We start from the raw sequence: 15,577 nt of genomic DNA, 5'->3' as shown, positions 1-15,577 counted from the left end.
GGGTGAATGCGACTAGGGTTGGGGGTCGTAGTCCGGCTTACATAGTCTGCTTTGGCCCCTTGGACGGCATGACGGAGCGGTGTTCTCACTGGACCGTTGGGTTACGTTGGGCTGGATATGAGGGGTGCCGATCAGTCCAGGCGTATAGGGCCTGCATAAGGGGCGTGGTTGCATCCAAATTTTACGTTTGGCCACTAATCGGGTTACCCTAGGTGTTTGAGGAGCCCAACACAAATTTGAGGGATAGTCTAGATGCCAGCCAACGAGATGTTGAAACGAAGAGTGTAGCTTTTATTTTTGAGCACAACGACGAGGGAGCAACTAATTAAGGAGTACTCCATCAGGAGCCCTCCAAAGGGTCACTTGGGGTGGGTGGGAGCGCGTCACTTGGCGCGCTCTGGACGCTCCCTTTGGAAAAAAATTATTTTTCTGTACGCGTTTTTGACTACTAGATGATTTTTTCGGGATTTTTTGCTTCTTGGTTTCCCCCGGTTTTTTTCTTAGCTTTTGGGTCGGGTTCCGCGAGAGGCACGGCCATGCCTCTCGGAAAGGAAAAAACACGTTTTTTTCTTCAGCGAGAGGCACGAGTTTACTTCCCGTGGAGGCACGGATTTGCTTCCGCGGGAGGTATGGCCGTGCCTCTCGAAAAGTGAAAAAAACGTGCTTCTGTTTTGGGTTTTTTCGTGGAAAAAAGTTCGTCGAAACCTATCAACATGGATCGAGTTTTGAAGATCTCGACGTGAGGAATCCAACGATGAAAATAGTTCATGATTCGGACGCACGGTTTGAGAGATAAAACATTCTGAATAAACAAACCTACGAAAAACTCTTAAATTACGACAAATGGCCAGTGTGATACTTGTCGCAAACTGGGAGGGTGAGAATGACCCTTACAAAGACAAAAGAGTAGTGATTTTGAACCAAGAGTGCAGCTTTTTTTTTTTTTTGAGACAAACGAGTGCAGCTCAACGGCGAAGTTGGATGATAGCGAAGCCCATTTTAGTGAGGGCCATATACAGGATCAGAACGATAGCCCGAGCAAACCCGGCCCGGCCTGGAGGATGCCCAGGTTTAGCTGGGAACAATCGCCGTCAGCCGCACGGCGATACCGGGAGCCCCGTCGACTCCGGCGGCCGGAGGGCAACGCACGCGGGCCCGCACTCACGTCACGGCTCTCGCCACAGCTAATCCGGCGAAGCTCTCCGCGGCCTAGGCCGCCAGGTTCGTCCCAGCCATCCTCCTCTTTACAGCGATTTCCGTTTTGTGATTCGTCGGGGGTAAATCGAGAACCGAGCATTCAGAGTTTCAGACAAATTTGAAAAAACAGTAGTGTTCTCTTGCAAACAAATTTATTCAGGTACAAATTACAAATCCTAAGTACAATTACAATTACAAATAGTCTTCTAATTCATGCTAAAATCCGTAACATCACCAATCTTTATTTTTCATACAACATTCTTCGTTACTATGCAACATCGGCGTAGAAATCTTGGATTGTGATCCGGACTGCTAGTGGGATCCTCACCGAGTGGTGCTCATTGCGCCAAGTCAGGCTGCCGAACGTGTAGTCCCCTTGCACCTTCCACAGAGGCGTCATGCTGACCTTGAAGGCGTGCACTTTCTTTGTCGCGTTGAAGACTAGGGTTGGTGGGTCGACTTTGATCCTCACTCCTGGGGGGGACTGTATATCGGCTCGGTAAACCGAGTCGACCTCGCCAACGTTCGTGACTGCTCGCTGCACCTTAATTGGACCCCTTAGCTCAGGAATGGCTATGGAAGGTAGGTTTAGGTGATATGCCGGCGATGTCGAGATGTTGCAGATAGCGTATTTCTGAATCGTGCAAGCGAAGAACTTGCTGTAGTCCCTCGGATTGATGTCGTAAACAAGGCCGGGATCGGCAGCTGCATTAGGATTTATGTTTCCCCCTCCATAGTCGAATGGGTCGGCGACCTTCCGGGGTAGTGCTTCTGCTAGCATCGGCATGCCATGCTCGTCCTTGGTTGATGCTTTACCCATGCAAAGAAGAACGAATTGTTGTTAAGAAAGTGTGAGTGGATTGATGAGGATAGTGTTTCATGTGGATATAATGTTTTAGGAATTTACCAGTGGTAACAATTGCTGATTTTAGGGCAGCGTGAGACCAATCAGGGTGTACAGCCTTTAGCAATGCTAAGATGCCTGCTACATGTGGGGTTGACATTGATGCCCCTGAGTCGAACACATATCCATCTCCTGTAGCTGCTAAGATGTTCACTCCTGGTGCGGCTATGTCAGGCTGTTAAAGTAGTTATAATGGGATTAAGATAATTTCACCGTATGAAGGTAGTGCTAACCTGTCAAACAAAATCATCTTAACGTCCCTATTTCTGAGGGAAATCTTACGATCAATCCCTACTAGTTGGTGTTTTTCCGAAAATTGTTTCTGGAATAATAGTATATATATTGCACAGGACAACAGAATGCGCTCGTTTTAGCTTGTGTACCTTAAGAACTGTAGGGTACTTGACGGACGGGCCTCTTGAAGAAAAAAATGCGACTCTTGGAGCAGGAACTTGGTTTCCTGTTATAGTACTTGCTGGCTCAATCTTTGCAATGGGCGAACTGCTCAAGTTAAAGCACAGTTTATTGAGTCCTTAAATAATTGCTGGATAAAAGTTAACATCTGTAAGCAACTAAGCATGGAAGGCCACAAAATAGGTTCTTACCCTTGGCTTCCAATGTATGTTGCAACTTGAAACCCAATATCAATGTCGACAATGACACATGCCATGCCCACACAATCTTCGGTGCTCAAAAGCTTATCGAAGGTATATATTGCGAAAATAAGACCAAATGCCCCACCACTTTTAACATTTGTTATGGCATCTGGGATAATGTCTGCTGGTGGGCCAAAAGTTTCTTTAATGCATAGAACAACTTTTCCGTTGATTTCCGTGCCATTTAGTGCCTCGATTGAGCAGCTGTAAACAGAAAGACCACAATAATTGATCAACTGCATTGAGAAATTTAATGCCTAAACAGAAAATGACATCTAGAATCAAGAAAATGAATAGCATCTGACACACCTTCCACCTTGTACAAGTGGTTGGAACCCACTCTTGGATTCATTTTTCAGCATGTAATAGAGTGATTGACCCTGCAAATATGAAAAATTGAAAAATTATGCACAAGTTTTGAGTTGGAAGTGTTTGAGGATGGTAGGTGGAGCAAAGTTGCCTCCCAGGATTCTAACAAAGATCATGTTTCTCTAGTGCATACCACAATGGTTTGATTGTTTCCAAGGGTAATGGCAGTTGGAAAAGACCGGTCGATCTTGCTCGTTGCGACTGTAATGACCCAAGGAGCTGTGTTAGAAATGACTTGTGGTCTAGGCCCGCTATTTCCCGCGCCATAAACAACGGTAATACCCTTCTGGACTGCATGGAGTGCACCAAATGAATTATCATTATATTGGACTGATAGGGATAGGATGTCAACTCCATCATGAATTGCATCATCCAGAGCTGCTAGCAGTGCAGCACTAGCAAGCTGCACCTTCTTCGGGCCCTCAAATGCGACCTTGTACACTGCAAGGCGCGCTCGGGGCGCACCACCCCGTGCCACCCCTGCTGCCAGGCCATGGAGGCTGACCCCCTCTACTACTGCACCGGCTGCTGTGGATGCGGTGTGCGTCCCATGCCCGTTTATGTCCCGTGCAGACATGTAATTGTTCGCTTGGTCGGCTTTGTCCAGACCCGCAGGATAGTACCGTGCGCCTATGATTTTCCTGTTGCAGTTGGTGCTGTTCCAGGCCTGCCCCAGCTGACACACACCCTTCCATCGTGACGGTACTGGTCCGTATCCTTCGTCGCTGAAGCTTCTTGATTCAGGCCAGATCCCTGCATCAATTGCATTTGCAGTGTTTTAGCAGGAATTTGCTTGGTGAAGATTTTTTTTCTTTCTAATTTAACTTGTTAGCAATGAAGGACTGACCAGTGTCAAATATCCCGATAATTACATCTTCTCCATATTTGCTCCTCTGCAGAAGTTTACTAGGTGGCTGATGGTCCAGGTTCATGCCAAGGAAATCCCAGCTTCTTGTGGTCATCAAGTCATGGTGCTGATTTGGAGTAACGCTGATAACTTCAGGTAGCTCTGAACATGTCAAATAGATACATGAGAAAATTCTAAATCAGAAGCCACCAGTTAGTTATCTATGTGGTGTATAATCACAGAGTAACAAAAAGAAAGGATCCTCATAACCCGAGAAAGAAATTGTCTGCTTCTCAGTTAACTACTGATAGTCCCAAGATCAAAATTTTCTCGCCCCTTATTTTACCCTTTCACGAATTCTGAAGTTTGATTGGACAATTCTCAGCATTGACTTAAAAGTAGTTATTTTTCAGTCACCTAAGAAATAGGAAAAATTGAAATAATAATCAGGCAGGATCGTAAGGCTACTGCAGATGTGCAGCTTCATACTAAAATGAGCGTACAACTACAAATAAGTTGTATTGCAGAAAAGAGACCATACATTGATCCGGAGTAGGTTTCCACAAAACGGGAATAAGAACCATATGACTGCCCGCCCACGAACTCACATCGATGATTAGAAAGCTAAACAGCTTAACTAATGAGCAAATAATAATTACCAAATACGTTTCTTTCTTCGGAAGAAAGGATCATGCATCAGGATTGAATTCCCCAATTCGGTTATCTTAACAGGATAGTGTTAGATCAACAGAGAATTAGCGAAGCAATTTTTGTAGCAAACTTGGCCCACCTGCAAGATCTTGTGCTTGGTCATCTGTTAGCATCGCCGCGAAGCCTGAGAAGCCATGCTTGTAGCTATAAGTGATGGAGGCCAACGCATCTTCCTTGCTGAAACAAGTCAGCAAGTGATGAGAAAAAAAAATGGCAGCCTTACTCGGAACTGTCGAACGACATACTCGTTCCTTCAAAATTATATGCCCTTCAGAAGATCAGAACCAAACTTGGAAAGCTAGCAAACTTGTTCTTAGGTTTACCTTCCAAGAATGGCGCTGAGCATGTCATGGTGCGAAGCTGTTACCAGAGAAGGGTCCTCATGTTTCTTCTCTCCCAGGTAAACGATGTACAGCTACGCGTGGAGAGGGACAGAAAACACAACTTAGCATCGAACAGAATCAACACTATGAGATACAGTAAAATGTAGGGTGATGCATCAGCCATACCTTTTGAGACCCATACCCTCTGCTTATGCTTATCATAAGGCATAAGCAGAGTAGGAGGTAAGCTGAAAAACGCCGAGGGGAAGAGTGGAAATCCATGTTGGTGTGGAAGCACATGCTGATATGATCCAACAACAGGTAATGGTATTTATAGGCCTGTTAGTCTCTGTCTTGTATGATGATGGCTAATTGATTGTCCATGTGCAGAAAGGAAGGTCAAAGATACAGGCTCAGTTGGCATGAATCCAATCTTTCGGCTATCGACGCCAATTTCCTCCCTGAAGTTTCCCTGGAACTAGCTCAGCTGAAACGCGTTGCGTTCCCCCCTGCTCCAGTATTCTCCCATTTCAAACCTGTAATGTTGCACTTATTTTCCCTCTCCTGAAGCATGGTTTTTCAATTTGTTCATTCGCTTGTTATGCAGATAAATAAATATATCCTATCATCTTCCCTACGAGAAGTGCTCACTCCGTTTTGTAGTTGATTTAGTACAACCGTTCCATATTAGTTGTTGCTGATTTAGTACAATGGAACGGAGGGAGTAATAAAAGCAAAAACGTGTGGCGTGCAGGCAACGAAATTGCTGAAGATGCTGCCGGTTGCTGTAGGCAAGAACAGGGCAGGGCTCCGTTCAGACAGGGAATCAAATCAAGGGCCCTCCGGATGGTCTCGTGCGCGTGTTGAAGGTGTGGTGGTTCTCAATCGGCGGCGGGTTTTGTATGCCTTTCCTTTTCCTGGCCGCTGCATATGATTGTACGGGTCCATCACCCGTGGCTGTGAGCGATCCGGAGAACATTGACTTCCTGATGAGAGAGCATCTCTCTTCCATCTCTTCCGGAGAGAAGATTGACTTGACTAGCGCGTCGACCATCCATGCCATACGTAGTGCCAGCTCTTCCAGTGTTATCGTGCAGACGTCAGTGCAGCCTGCTGATCTTTTAGGCCAACTCCACCGCGTGACCTCAAACGGACGTCTGTTTCATCCGGATTTTATCCGTTTGGGGAAGCAATGGATGCTAAAACGGACATGCATGTCCGGATGTAGGTGAAGGCGTCCAGCGCGCCGACCGACCCCAAACGGTCCGCCTCGACCACGCGCCCACGCCTGCGCCTCACCTGCCCGCGAGCTCGCGCTCTCGCCTCGCCGGTGCGCACGCGCGGTTGCCGTGGCATGTTGTCGCCGCGCTGAGCAGAGGAGGGAGGAGGAAAGCACTCATGAGAGCAGCGCGGGGACGAGCGCGACGTCCCTGTTGCCGGCGGCGAGGAAGAGCATCGAGACCTCGGCGCTGATCTCCTCCCGCAGTGCCGACCCGTGCCCTGGCCGCTCTGCGGTGGCCGCGCCCGCGCCCTGGTCGCCCCGCGTCGACGTTGGCGGGGACTGCAGCTGCTGCTGGGCATGCGAGCGGGGAGAGAGAGAAAAACGAGAGAGAGATCGATGGGAGGTGAGTGGGTGACAGGTGGGTCCAGGCCGGACAAGAGCAGTCGGGAAGGACGCAGAAAGCGTCCGCTCAGTGTCCGTTCGACCCCAAAGCCGAATCAAATTTGCGCTCGAGATGGGGCAACCGGACCAGAAACAGACATTTTTTACGGATGGGGTCGCGCGTTGGGCCGCTTCATTTGTCCGTTTGGACCCAAACGGACAGACTCGGACGATTTAGAGTCGTGCGGTGGAGTTGGCCTTATTTCTTGGAAGAGAAGAAGTACACTTTTGCTTGAAAATGTTCATAAATAGTACTACTTGCTGAACTTTTTTTTAGAGGATCACTGAGTGTATTCTGGCAGTGTAAATATGAGTTCTGACCATGATTCGTTCAATATCTGTTTAACGGTTACAGATTCATAATAGGAAGTGCTTAACGTGACAATATCAACTTTGTGCAGAATAGATAATTAGATTAATTCTTGATAAAGCTTGGTTCTTTAGAGTCAAAAAATGCATCTTACATGCATAAATAATAAAGAAATAGAGTTTCATATCTGCATCTTGTATTGGTATAGTCAACGACGCATTTGTCAGGAAAGCACTCAGAAATTGATAAGTCAAGTTCGTAACCAGCCATTGGTCATACTATAAAAAATTGTTTTATTTGTTGTTATATTGTACAGTAGTATGGATTTGTTAAAAATGTAACTTATGTTCATTACTCTTTTAGACTTGTGTAGACACATGTGTGCTAAGAGCATGGTTAATAGTATAGCCAGCTGATGACTATATGGAGCTGCCATATCATTTTTAGTAATCTACTATACTCACTCGTACTGGTAGTGATGTACACACAATGTTGATGGACGATTTGTGCACGACATGATTAGAAGCCACACATATTAAAGAAATTAGGCAATCCAATGATCTAGATGACCTGTCGTGTCTGAATCGTGCACAAATCCATCGTGTGCACAACACTACTCCACTTATATAGTAAGGCAAGCTATAAAGTGGTCTAGATTAATACTTTTTTCTAAGCATCTCTCTTTATTTCTTTGCATTTATTGTGTTTACCTTGTAGTAGCATATAGCTAGGCTCTTGCATGCGAGTCCACTCTTCTCATTTTTCCATGACTCTCTCCGCCACATAGGCAAAAATACCATGTAAGCAAAGTGGGTTATAATGTGCATTTGTGTCCATGTTGTATCAGCACTAATCCCCCACGTAAAATTGAATGACATAAATGTAGACGGGACTTTGTTAATTCTCATTTAGATGAGAACTAGAAAATTTGTATTCTTTTTATATTCTTACTTTGGATTTCTCTAGGGTGAAAGTGTTCTAATCCCGAGCTCAAGTGAGCTCGGGTGACCAGTAAAATAAAAAATAATCTGATTTTTTGGTGTCAAACATGGCTTGTAAAATTTCATCATAAAAGGACATTCATGGAAGAGGTGGCAAAAAACAAAATCGATGCTCCAACAAAATTGATGCCCCAAAATGCGTTTGAAATTAACATTTTGGAGCATCGTTTTTTTTTTTTGCCAAGTTTTCCAAGAATATCATATGGTGATGAAATTTTGCAACAAAATTATGACTGGACTGTTCACCTGAGTTCACATGAGGTCGGGATCAGAATAGCCGCGTCCTTCTCTAGGGCTCATTTAGATGAGAAATAGTTATTGCACTTTTAAGTGACATCACACCATCTTCTTGCTTTTTTTTTGTTTGGTGGTTCTCGTGCATTTCTTTGTTGTTGTCGTCCCTGTAGCGTTGCAGGTCTTTTTTTGTGCTTGTACTTATTGCACATGTTTTATCTCACGGGATGTGTGCCTTATTTGTCAACCCAAAACTAAGAAAAGCACATGAAACCCCAACACAAGTTTTTTTCCGCTTGTCTTTTTGTTGTTGTTGGTCCGCATTTTTTGTTGATTTTGAATTTTTTTGTGAAACTAAAAAAAAGGTTCACAATTTTCTAAAAAAAAAGTGTTGTCACCAGAGGCATTTTCCCACCAAAACATATGTACTTTGCAAAGGGACATTTTATGTCGAACGGGTACCTCTAATTTGTTTTTTTAGGTGACTAATTTGTGATTATTAGGGAAGGTTGAGGCCTGAGAATCGGGCCCAACAAAACTAACAGGACCAGACTACAGCTCCATCTGCTGCTAATGGTCCTGAACCGACGGCAAGGCTAAATTTAGCGTAGAACCGACGGACCGAATATCCTCTCTCCACGTTTAATCGTCGGTCCGCCTAATTTATACGCGCCGTGCTCCTTTATAACCGACGGTGCTGGAACCGGGGCGGAAGGAGGAGACAGATATTTCCCCCGAGGTCAAGTCGTCTCGTCCCGTGCTGCGTTTCTCCTCCTCCCCGCATTCGCCGTCTGCGGTTCTCTCCACCGAACAAGGTGATTCCCCCCTCCTCGCCTCGTCCTTCCCCTCCCCCCTCGGCTGATTCTACGTTTCCGTGCTCCCCCGCGGTTCGATTTCTAGCGGTTGACTCCGTCCCCCGATCGGTCTTGGCTGCGCCGTCGGATCGATCGCCCGCTCCTCATCTCGCTCCGAGCCGACCAGATCTCGGTAGGGCTGTTGGGTTGGTTTGGTGGTGTGCCGATTTTTTGGCCCCAATCGGTTGGTTTCCGCACCTGGTAGGCCGATTGTCTGATAATTGGGGATTCGCTTAGGTTTGTGGGCGCGATTTGAACCGATCTGCTCGCGCGAGCAGTTTAGATGAGCACCTTGTTTTTTCTGTTGTCGGTGTATGCGATTGTGGGTTGGTTTAGATATTTCCTGATGCATAGAACGGTCAATTTTACAACATGCTGTTTGTGATTTAGGAAATTTGTGGGCTGATTTTAGGTTCTCCCTTGGTAGTTAATAAGGAGGTAAATTATTTTGTATGGTATTCTACTTTCTATGTGGATTTTGCAAGTGGCCAAGGATGGGGAGTTATGCTTGCGTTTTGCACACCGTACCTCGTTTTTTATGATGAATATCCTGCGCACTTTCTTCGATGTTGTACTGTTGTGCACTTTCTTCCATGATGATGTAGTACTATAACTCTGAATTTCTTAAATTTCGTCAGCTATTATGGTAATAACTTAATAGAGATCAACGTATTGCTGGATGGTTTGTAATTGTTTGGGATGTTTTGCAGCTCACACATCAAGACAATAAATAGAGCCTGTCTGTTTGGGGCCAATCAAACCAAACAACAAGTTCATGTCTGATCTCGACGTCCAGGTTCCAACTGCTTTTGGTATGCACTCATTTCATTATCTCTTCATTAGGGAATCACAATTGACACCTGCCAATCCATAACAATTTGAGAGACCTTAACCTGTAGATTGTGTTTCCTTGCATTCTCTCTTGCCCTGAATTAACCTATAGACTGTTCCCAGTATCTTATCTCATTAACGAATAGCATACCATTATCTAGTTGATTATGAGTTGTTGTATACCAACATATATTATCATGCTAAAAAACCTTGCCTAGAGGTGGTACTGATACATAGCTTAACTGCATTAATAAAGATGTAGATTCAGGGATCACTGTATTATACTCCCTCCGTTCCTAAATACAAGTCTTTGTAGAAATTTCACTATAGACCACATACGGATGTATATAGATGCATTTTAGTGTGTAGATTCATTCATTTTGCTCCGTATGTGGTCCATAGTGAAATCTCTCCAAAGACTTATATTTAGGAACGGAGGGAGTAGAAAAATGGATCATTTGTTTTGCCCAAATAACCTATAGATTGTCTTTTCTTATGTTCTCACTTACCCTAAATTATCCAATAGACTGTTCTGAATATCTAAATTATGAGTTAGTTGTTATATACCAACATACATTTATCATGCTGGACAAGAGCTTTTCCTAACCTTCTCTAGAGGTGGTACTGATCTTATCTGTGTTAATGAAGATGTGTGTTCACAGATAAGCACAGAAACATGGATCATGGATCTTTTTTGTTTGCCTACAGTCTAACTCTGATTTATGAATTCTCTGGTTGCCTACCCTCCACCCAGAAGTTGACATTGCATCTTCTCTGTAGATCCGTTTGCTGAGGCAAATGCTGAGGACTCCGGCGCTGGTGCTGGATCAAAGAACTATGTGCATGTGCGTGTCCAGCAGCGCAACGGAAGAAAGAGTCTGACAACTGTTCAGGGCTTGAAGAAAGACTACAGCTATAACAAGATTCTCAAGGATCTCAAAAAGGAATTCTGCTGTAATGGTACTGTAGTCCAGGATCCAGAACTAGGCCAGGTAGAGTGAGGTTCTCCTATTTTGTTGAAGTGAAGTTCTCTCATTGGAAGGTGTATATGCTGATGAGTTATCTTCTGTATTTTCAGGTCATCCAACTCCAAGGTGATCAGCGTAAGAATGTTGCTACTTTCCTAGTTCAGGTAATTTACGATGCCATTTTACATTATCATACATATTGACTGTTGCGTCGTTCACCTTCTTAATTTGATAATTTCTGTTTGGTTAGGCTGGACTTGCAAAGAAAGAGAGCATCAAGATTCACGGATTTTAGGCAACACACAAATGCCCGTGTGCTGTCACCGAAGCCTGGAAGTTGTCGTACACTTGGTATTGTCACATCTAAGACATTTGAATTGCTAGTAGTCGTGTGAGGCATCTGTGTTTGATGCACTTTTACATCCAAGACATTTGGATTGGCATCGGTGTGTTGATGCAAGTTGTCCTTTACCATGGTTTGTATGCGCCACCAGTATGGCAGTATGGTTTATCCAGGTTATTGTGCACTAAATAAATGTACTTCAGGCTTATCTTCTCATGGTTGTGTGCTCTGTTCGTTTGTTTTTTGTTTGCTCGAATTTGTTTATTTTCTCATGGTTGTGTTCAATCGGTGCCTAGGCCACTGTCCTTTGTATTTTCTTGATATGACACGTAGGTGGAGATAGTTTCTTAGCTCCATCTAGTTGTAAGCATTGGCAGTGTCTTATCTGGGCACTAGCTCATATGCATGATGTGCGGTTGGCCTTAGAGGCATGGATAGTGGTTGTGATGTGTAAGGCTGATTAGATCCTGACTGTCGGCGAAAGTCGCACTCTGGGTTGATGGCGGCGCTTTTGGGCGTCGCTCCCTCGTTCATCTTGCCTTTCCTGACGTGCTTCAAGGGAAACCCTTGATCTAGTTTAGATAGGACGATGACAGTGCCATTTGGCGTCGCGTTCTCTTGGGGGATGGATCTGATCAGAGGGACCCGTGGCTCGTGAGGGTGTGTGCTGTTGGTCGAAAGGCTGTTTGTATGGTTTTTGGGTCCGGTTTTCCTTATAAACTGGACCAACCTTCTAATCAATGAATTTGGTAGATCAACTACCAATATTCGAAAGAGGCATATGCCCCTATTTCCCTTGGGCACTAGATCATATGCACCCTTGACTTGCACGATGATGGATGAAGGTGCTTTACTCGTGGATGCTGCGAACTCTTTTCGAGGGATCACTACAGTGAAGAGGCCCTCTGTTCCTCCCAATCCAGAGATACCTCGACTCTCTCAAAGGAAGGAGACCTTGCTATTTCAGATAAAAGGATGAAGATCAAATGCGAGATGGTGTAATTTTGAAGAATAGAACAGTGAATTACTGGCACTTGCTGCTAGAACGTTATAGTATGGTGAAGCTAATGTAGTATCAAATGATCGTTGGGTGAGCAGATTAAAAAGAGAAGCAAAACAAGTAGAAGCCCAAATTCAGCGATGCTTTTCTGTTGCAGCTAGCTAGCCGTGACCAAGCTACACTGCGCATTTCTCGTCTATTCTACTATCATCAGACTTGCCAAGAGCAAGTCCACACTGGGCATTTCTCGTCATAGCAACATGACCTTTTCCAGAGCACGCACGCACAACATTCAGATTAATGGTATACAATACGGTCCCGTACTCCGGCCTACTGACCAGCTCCCACGGCGCCGCCGTCTTCCACGTCCCGGCCGCACCGGAGGTGTATCTCGTAGCCGCAGGCGATGCACTGGTACGCCCAGCCGAACCCCTGCTCGTCGCACTCACAGCAGACGTACGGCCCTCCGCCCGACTTCTCCGACACGACGCTCAGCTCGTGCCGGTGCCCGGCGTGGCGCAGCGACGGCGCGTACCCCTTGGCCGCCTCGTCCTCCAGCTCCTGCTGCCGCCTCACCTGCTCCTCCGTGAACGGGAACGCCATGTCGAAGTAGAGGTTCACCAGGTTCCTCCCGTCCCTCGTCACCGTCTTGCCGTCGGGCCCGATCACCACCAGCGTCGGGATCTCCCGCACGTCGAAGTACCTGGCCAGCGCCCGCGACGGCACGCCTTCGCCGTCGTAGGGCAGCGCCAGCCACGGCATGTCGCCGCGCGACCGCTCGTACCCATCCTCCTCCTTGTCCATGGGGATGTACACCACCTCGAACTCCGCCGACTTGCCCTTCAGATTGCCGTATATGGCGGCCAGCCTCGCGGTGAACTTGACGCACGGCTCGCACCTGTGCGCCGAGAAGTAGAGCCCCACCGTCTTCCCGACCAGGCTCGAGATGGGGACCTGCAGCCCTTAGCCACGGTGAGGCCAGCAGCTGGATGCATGGCGAAATCAATGGCGATGCTCGCGAGCTAGCTCATGATCGTTCGACACCATGCACACACCTCCGCATTCTAGAGCAGAACAACACTCGGTGGTAGTAAGTACCTGTTCGTCGCCGCCGTTGACGTGGCCGACGGAGAAGAGCTTCTCCAGCGTCTGGGAGGCGAACTTGCTCCGCTCGTCGGCCTCCAGCTCCGCCACCCTGGCCGGGGTGAACGGGAACGCCGGGTCACCGTAGCGGTGCACGAGCTCGACGGCGTCGGAGCAGACGACCTCGGCGCCGCCCGGGGCGAGCACCACCAGGCGCGGGATGCCCTCGACCTGGAACATGTCGCTGAGGCTCTTCTTGCAGCGGAGGTCGCCGAAGGGCACGGCGGGCCACGGCATGGCGCGGTGGAACCGCTCGAAGGACGGCCGGTCCTCGTCGCACGACACGAAGACGACCTCGAAGCCGGCGCCGCGCGCCCTGAGCTGCTCGTACGCGGCGGCCAGCGCCGGGGTGAAGGCCTCGCACTTGGGGTACCAGTTGGCGGCGAAGTATAGGCCGATGATCTTGCCGTCTAGCTCCGGGAGCTCCACCTGTGAAGATTAGTTAGGGGACACGTGTTCGCCGGTTTCATCAGGCGAGTCATGATCACCGTTCACAGAAAAGAAAACAAAATGATGGCAACTTTTTTTTTGATGGGCAAAATGATGGCAACTTGGCAAGAGAGAGGGGAAAGGAATAGTTCACCGGAAAAGAAGACCGTATAAATGTGAGGCGATTTTTTTTTTCGAACCAATCTGTGGTTGGATGGTCAGAGGAACTGTGGTATCCCCAGCCCGCTAGGGTTCCTACGGTGACTTCGTAAATCTCAAGATGATATGCCGGTTTCAGTATAAAATTAAGGCACTTATTTTTGGGACGGGGGGAGTATATTAATCTTCTAGTATAAAAAAGAATAATCGGAAACTGCATGAGTTTCTGAGTATTACAAGTTCAGTTTTGTAGTCCAAAATTCATAGTGTTATTTCCTAGGTAAAAAGTGACATCAACGTATATTGATCTTGTTTGTTTGGGATGCTTAGTGAGCTTCTTGTAAAAGAATTCATAAGCTGAACTTCTTTATAGATTAAAAAAGCGTGAGAGGCGTGCACTTGTTGGAGCTAGCCGAAGGAGCTCAAGAACATGCACGGAAGTACAGATAAGCGTCTTCATTTTTCTTGGCTTTGCCTCGTTTGAGAGAGCTTCATCGTGAAAACCAGATGGAAGGAAAAGCTTTTTTCGATTGTTCAAGCTGACCTAAAGCACTTCGCGTAAAGTGTTCCAACTTGAACTACTCTTAAATTGGATCTTGACTAGTTTTTTTTTAATATACTAGGAATATGAATTTTTGTCTGACTGAATTTAACACAAAATCTATTACTAAGAAGAATCTGAACTTTTGTCTGACTGATTTTAACGCAAAATATATTAAGAAGAATTGTACGAGTACTATCCACTTCGTCGTCCGTTATATCTACCCTTGCGTGATAAAATAAGAGATCCGAAATCAAACCCAGCTAGGCAAATCATTCTGGTTTAACCAAAGAACAGCAAGGAACTTGAAACCGAGGAAGAAAGAAAATAAAGATGACTAAGAGCCAAAGCGGAAGTAGAAGCACGGAGCATGGTGGAGAAGCACCTCGTTCCCGGACGGAGAGATGAGCGAGCCGAGAGGCAGCACGGAGCGGATGCCTCCTCCGCTCCCATCTGCTTCTTCCATCTCCGGATCCCCAACGACGTCCAGTGTCCTGTGACCAGGCACGGCACTTTCCCTGTGCCGCCTGACCCCCGGCGCGTGCCGGATAGCAGCAGTAACGGAGACTGGGAAGACAGTATGGAGCTGCCTGCGATGGCGGCTTTGTGCTATCGGAACAGCAATTGTGACTGCGAGTCGAGCCTAGCGGCTACGCCGACCCGCGCCTCACCGGCCACCGCAGCAATAAATAAGCAGGTAAACGGGGGGGCGCCGCGTCTATCTGCAGACGGCAAACCCTTTTTCGGGGAGGCGTTCACGTCATCTCGCCACGCGCGCGCGCCCGTCCGTCGCAGCGGTTCCTTTCAGATCAGGCGTTGGAGCAGCTGTCGAACAGAGGCGACGGTGCGGAGCCGGAGCCCATCTTGTTGGCGGGCGGGTGGGGTACGTGGGAGTCGGAGCGCTAGCCGCTAGCCGCTAGGTGGCCAGACACGGTGGGGTGGGAAAGAGTGGGAAAGGGGGCGACGCGACGCTAGTGCGCCTTGCGTCCGATCGGGGGTCAAGGAATCGATCGCAGCCAACAACGTGTGCTGCTCGCGGTGGACTCCTTGGCGTGGGCGTGGTCGTCGCAGTGGGCGGATGATGATGGATGGGT

At 47.1% G+C, this 15,577-nt stretch overlaps 3 protein-coding genes and 1 long non-coding RNA gene across 5 annotated transcripts; 2 read left to right on the top strand and 2 right to left on the bottom strand.

Moving 5' to 3' along the window:
- Nucleotides 1-1,039: 1,039 nt before the first annotated feature.
- Nucleotides 1,040-5,644, top strand: LOC119277263. Its single transcript, XR_005137010.1, has 4 exons — nucleotides 1,040-1,221; nucleotides 4,026-4,129; nucleotides 5,085-5,328; nucleotides 5,398-5,644. It is a non-coding gene; the product is annotated as an uncharacterized LOC119277263 (long non-coding RNA).
- LOC119277259 (subtilisin-like protease SBT3.8) lies at nucleotides 1,331-5,295 on the bottom strand. The gene is made up of 10 exons (XM_037558517.1): nucleotides 5,194-5,295; nucleotides 5,008-5,099; nucleotides 4,764-4,861; nucleotides 3,974-4,135; nucleotides 3,260-3,879; nucleotides 3,067-3,137; nucleotides 2,707-2,961; nucleotides 2,485-2,602; nucleotides 2,105-2,276; nucleotides 1,331-2,007 (listed from the first exon to the last, which is right to left on the bottom strand). The coding sequence occupies exons 1-10, from the start codon at nucleotides 5,287-5,289 to the stop codon at nucleotides 1,466-1,468; spliced, it is 2,226 nt and encodes a 741-aa protein (XP_037414414.1). The 5' UTR covers nucleotides 5,290-5,295; the 3' UTR covers nucleotides 1,331-1,465.
- A 3,231-nt stretch (nucleotides 5,645-8,875) lies between the features above and the next one.
- On the top strand, nucleotides 8,876-11,433 carry LOC119277261 (protein translation factor SUI1 homolog). The gene is made up of 5 exons (XM_037558520.1): nucleotides 8,876-9,030; nucleotides 9,780-9,881; nucleotides 10,681-10,892; nucleotides 10,979-11,032; nucleotides 11,119-11,433. Exons 2-5 carry the CDS (start codon nucleotides 9,845-9,847, stop codon nucleotides 11,161-11,163), a joined length of 348 nt encoding a protein of 115 aa, XP_037414417.1. The 5' UTR covers nucleotides 8,876-9,030; nucleotides 9,780-9,844; the 3' UTR covers nucleotides 11,164-11,433.
- Nucleotides 11,434-12,281: 848 nt separating this feature from the next.
- On the bottom strand, nucleotides 12,282-15,178 carry LOC119277260 (probable nucleoredoxin 2). 2 transcript variants are annotated; one of them, XM_037558519.1, is made up of 3 exons: nucleotides 14,869-15,178; nucleotides 13,310-13,783; nucleotides 12,282-13,196 (listed from the first exon to the last, which is right to left on the bottom strand). In XM_037558519.1, the coding sequence occupies exons 1-3, from the start codon at nucleotides 14,947-14,949 to the stop codon at nucleotides 12,657-12,659; spliced, it is 1,095 nt and encodes a 364-aa protein (XP_037414416.1). In that variant the 5' UTR covers nucleotides 14,950-15,178; the 3' UTR covers nucleotides 12,282-12,656. The 2 variants fall into 2 exon arrangements, with proteins under 2 accessions (XP_037414416.1, XP_037414415.1); XM_037558518.1 differs by having other exon boundaries at nucleotides 12,282-13,165; nucleotides 14,869-15,172.
- Between the last annotated feature and the right edge of the window lie 399 nt (nucleotides 15,179-15,577).

The sequence above is a fragment of the Triticum dicoccoides genome, chromosome 3B (genome assembly GCF_002162155.2).
Source record: "Triticum dicoccoides isolate Atlit2015 ecotype Zavitan chromosome 3B, WEW_v2.0, whole genome shotgun sequence".
NCBI classification, from domain to species: domain Eukaryota; kingdom Viridiplantae; phylum Streptophyta; class Magnoliopsida; order Poales; family Poaceae; genus Triticum; species Triticum dicoccoides.
Note: the sequence above shows the minus strand (reverse complement) of the source record. Positions and strands in the feature narration are given on the sequence as shown.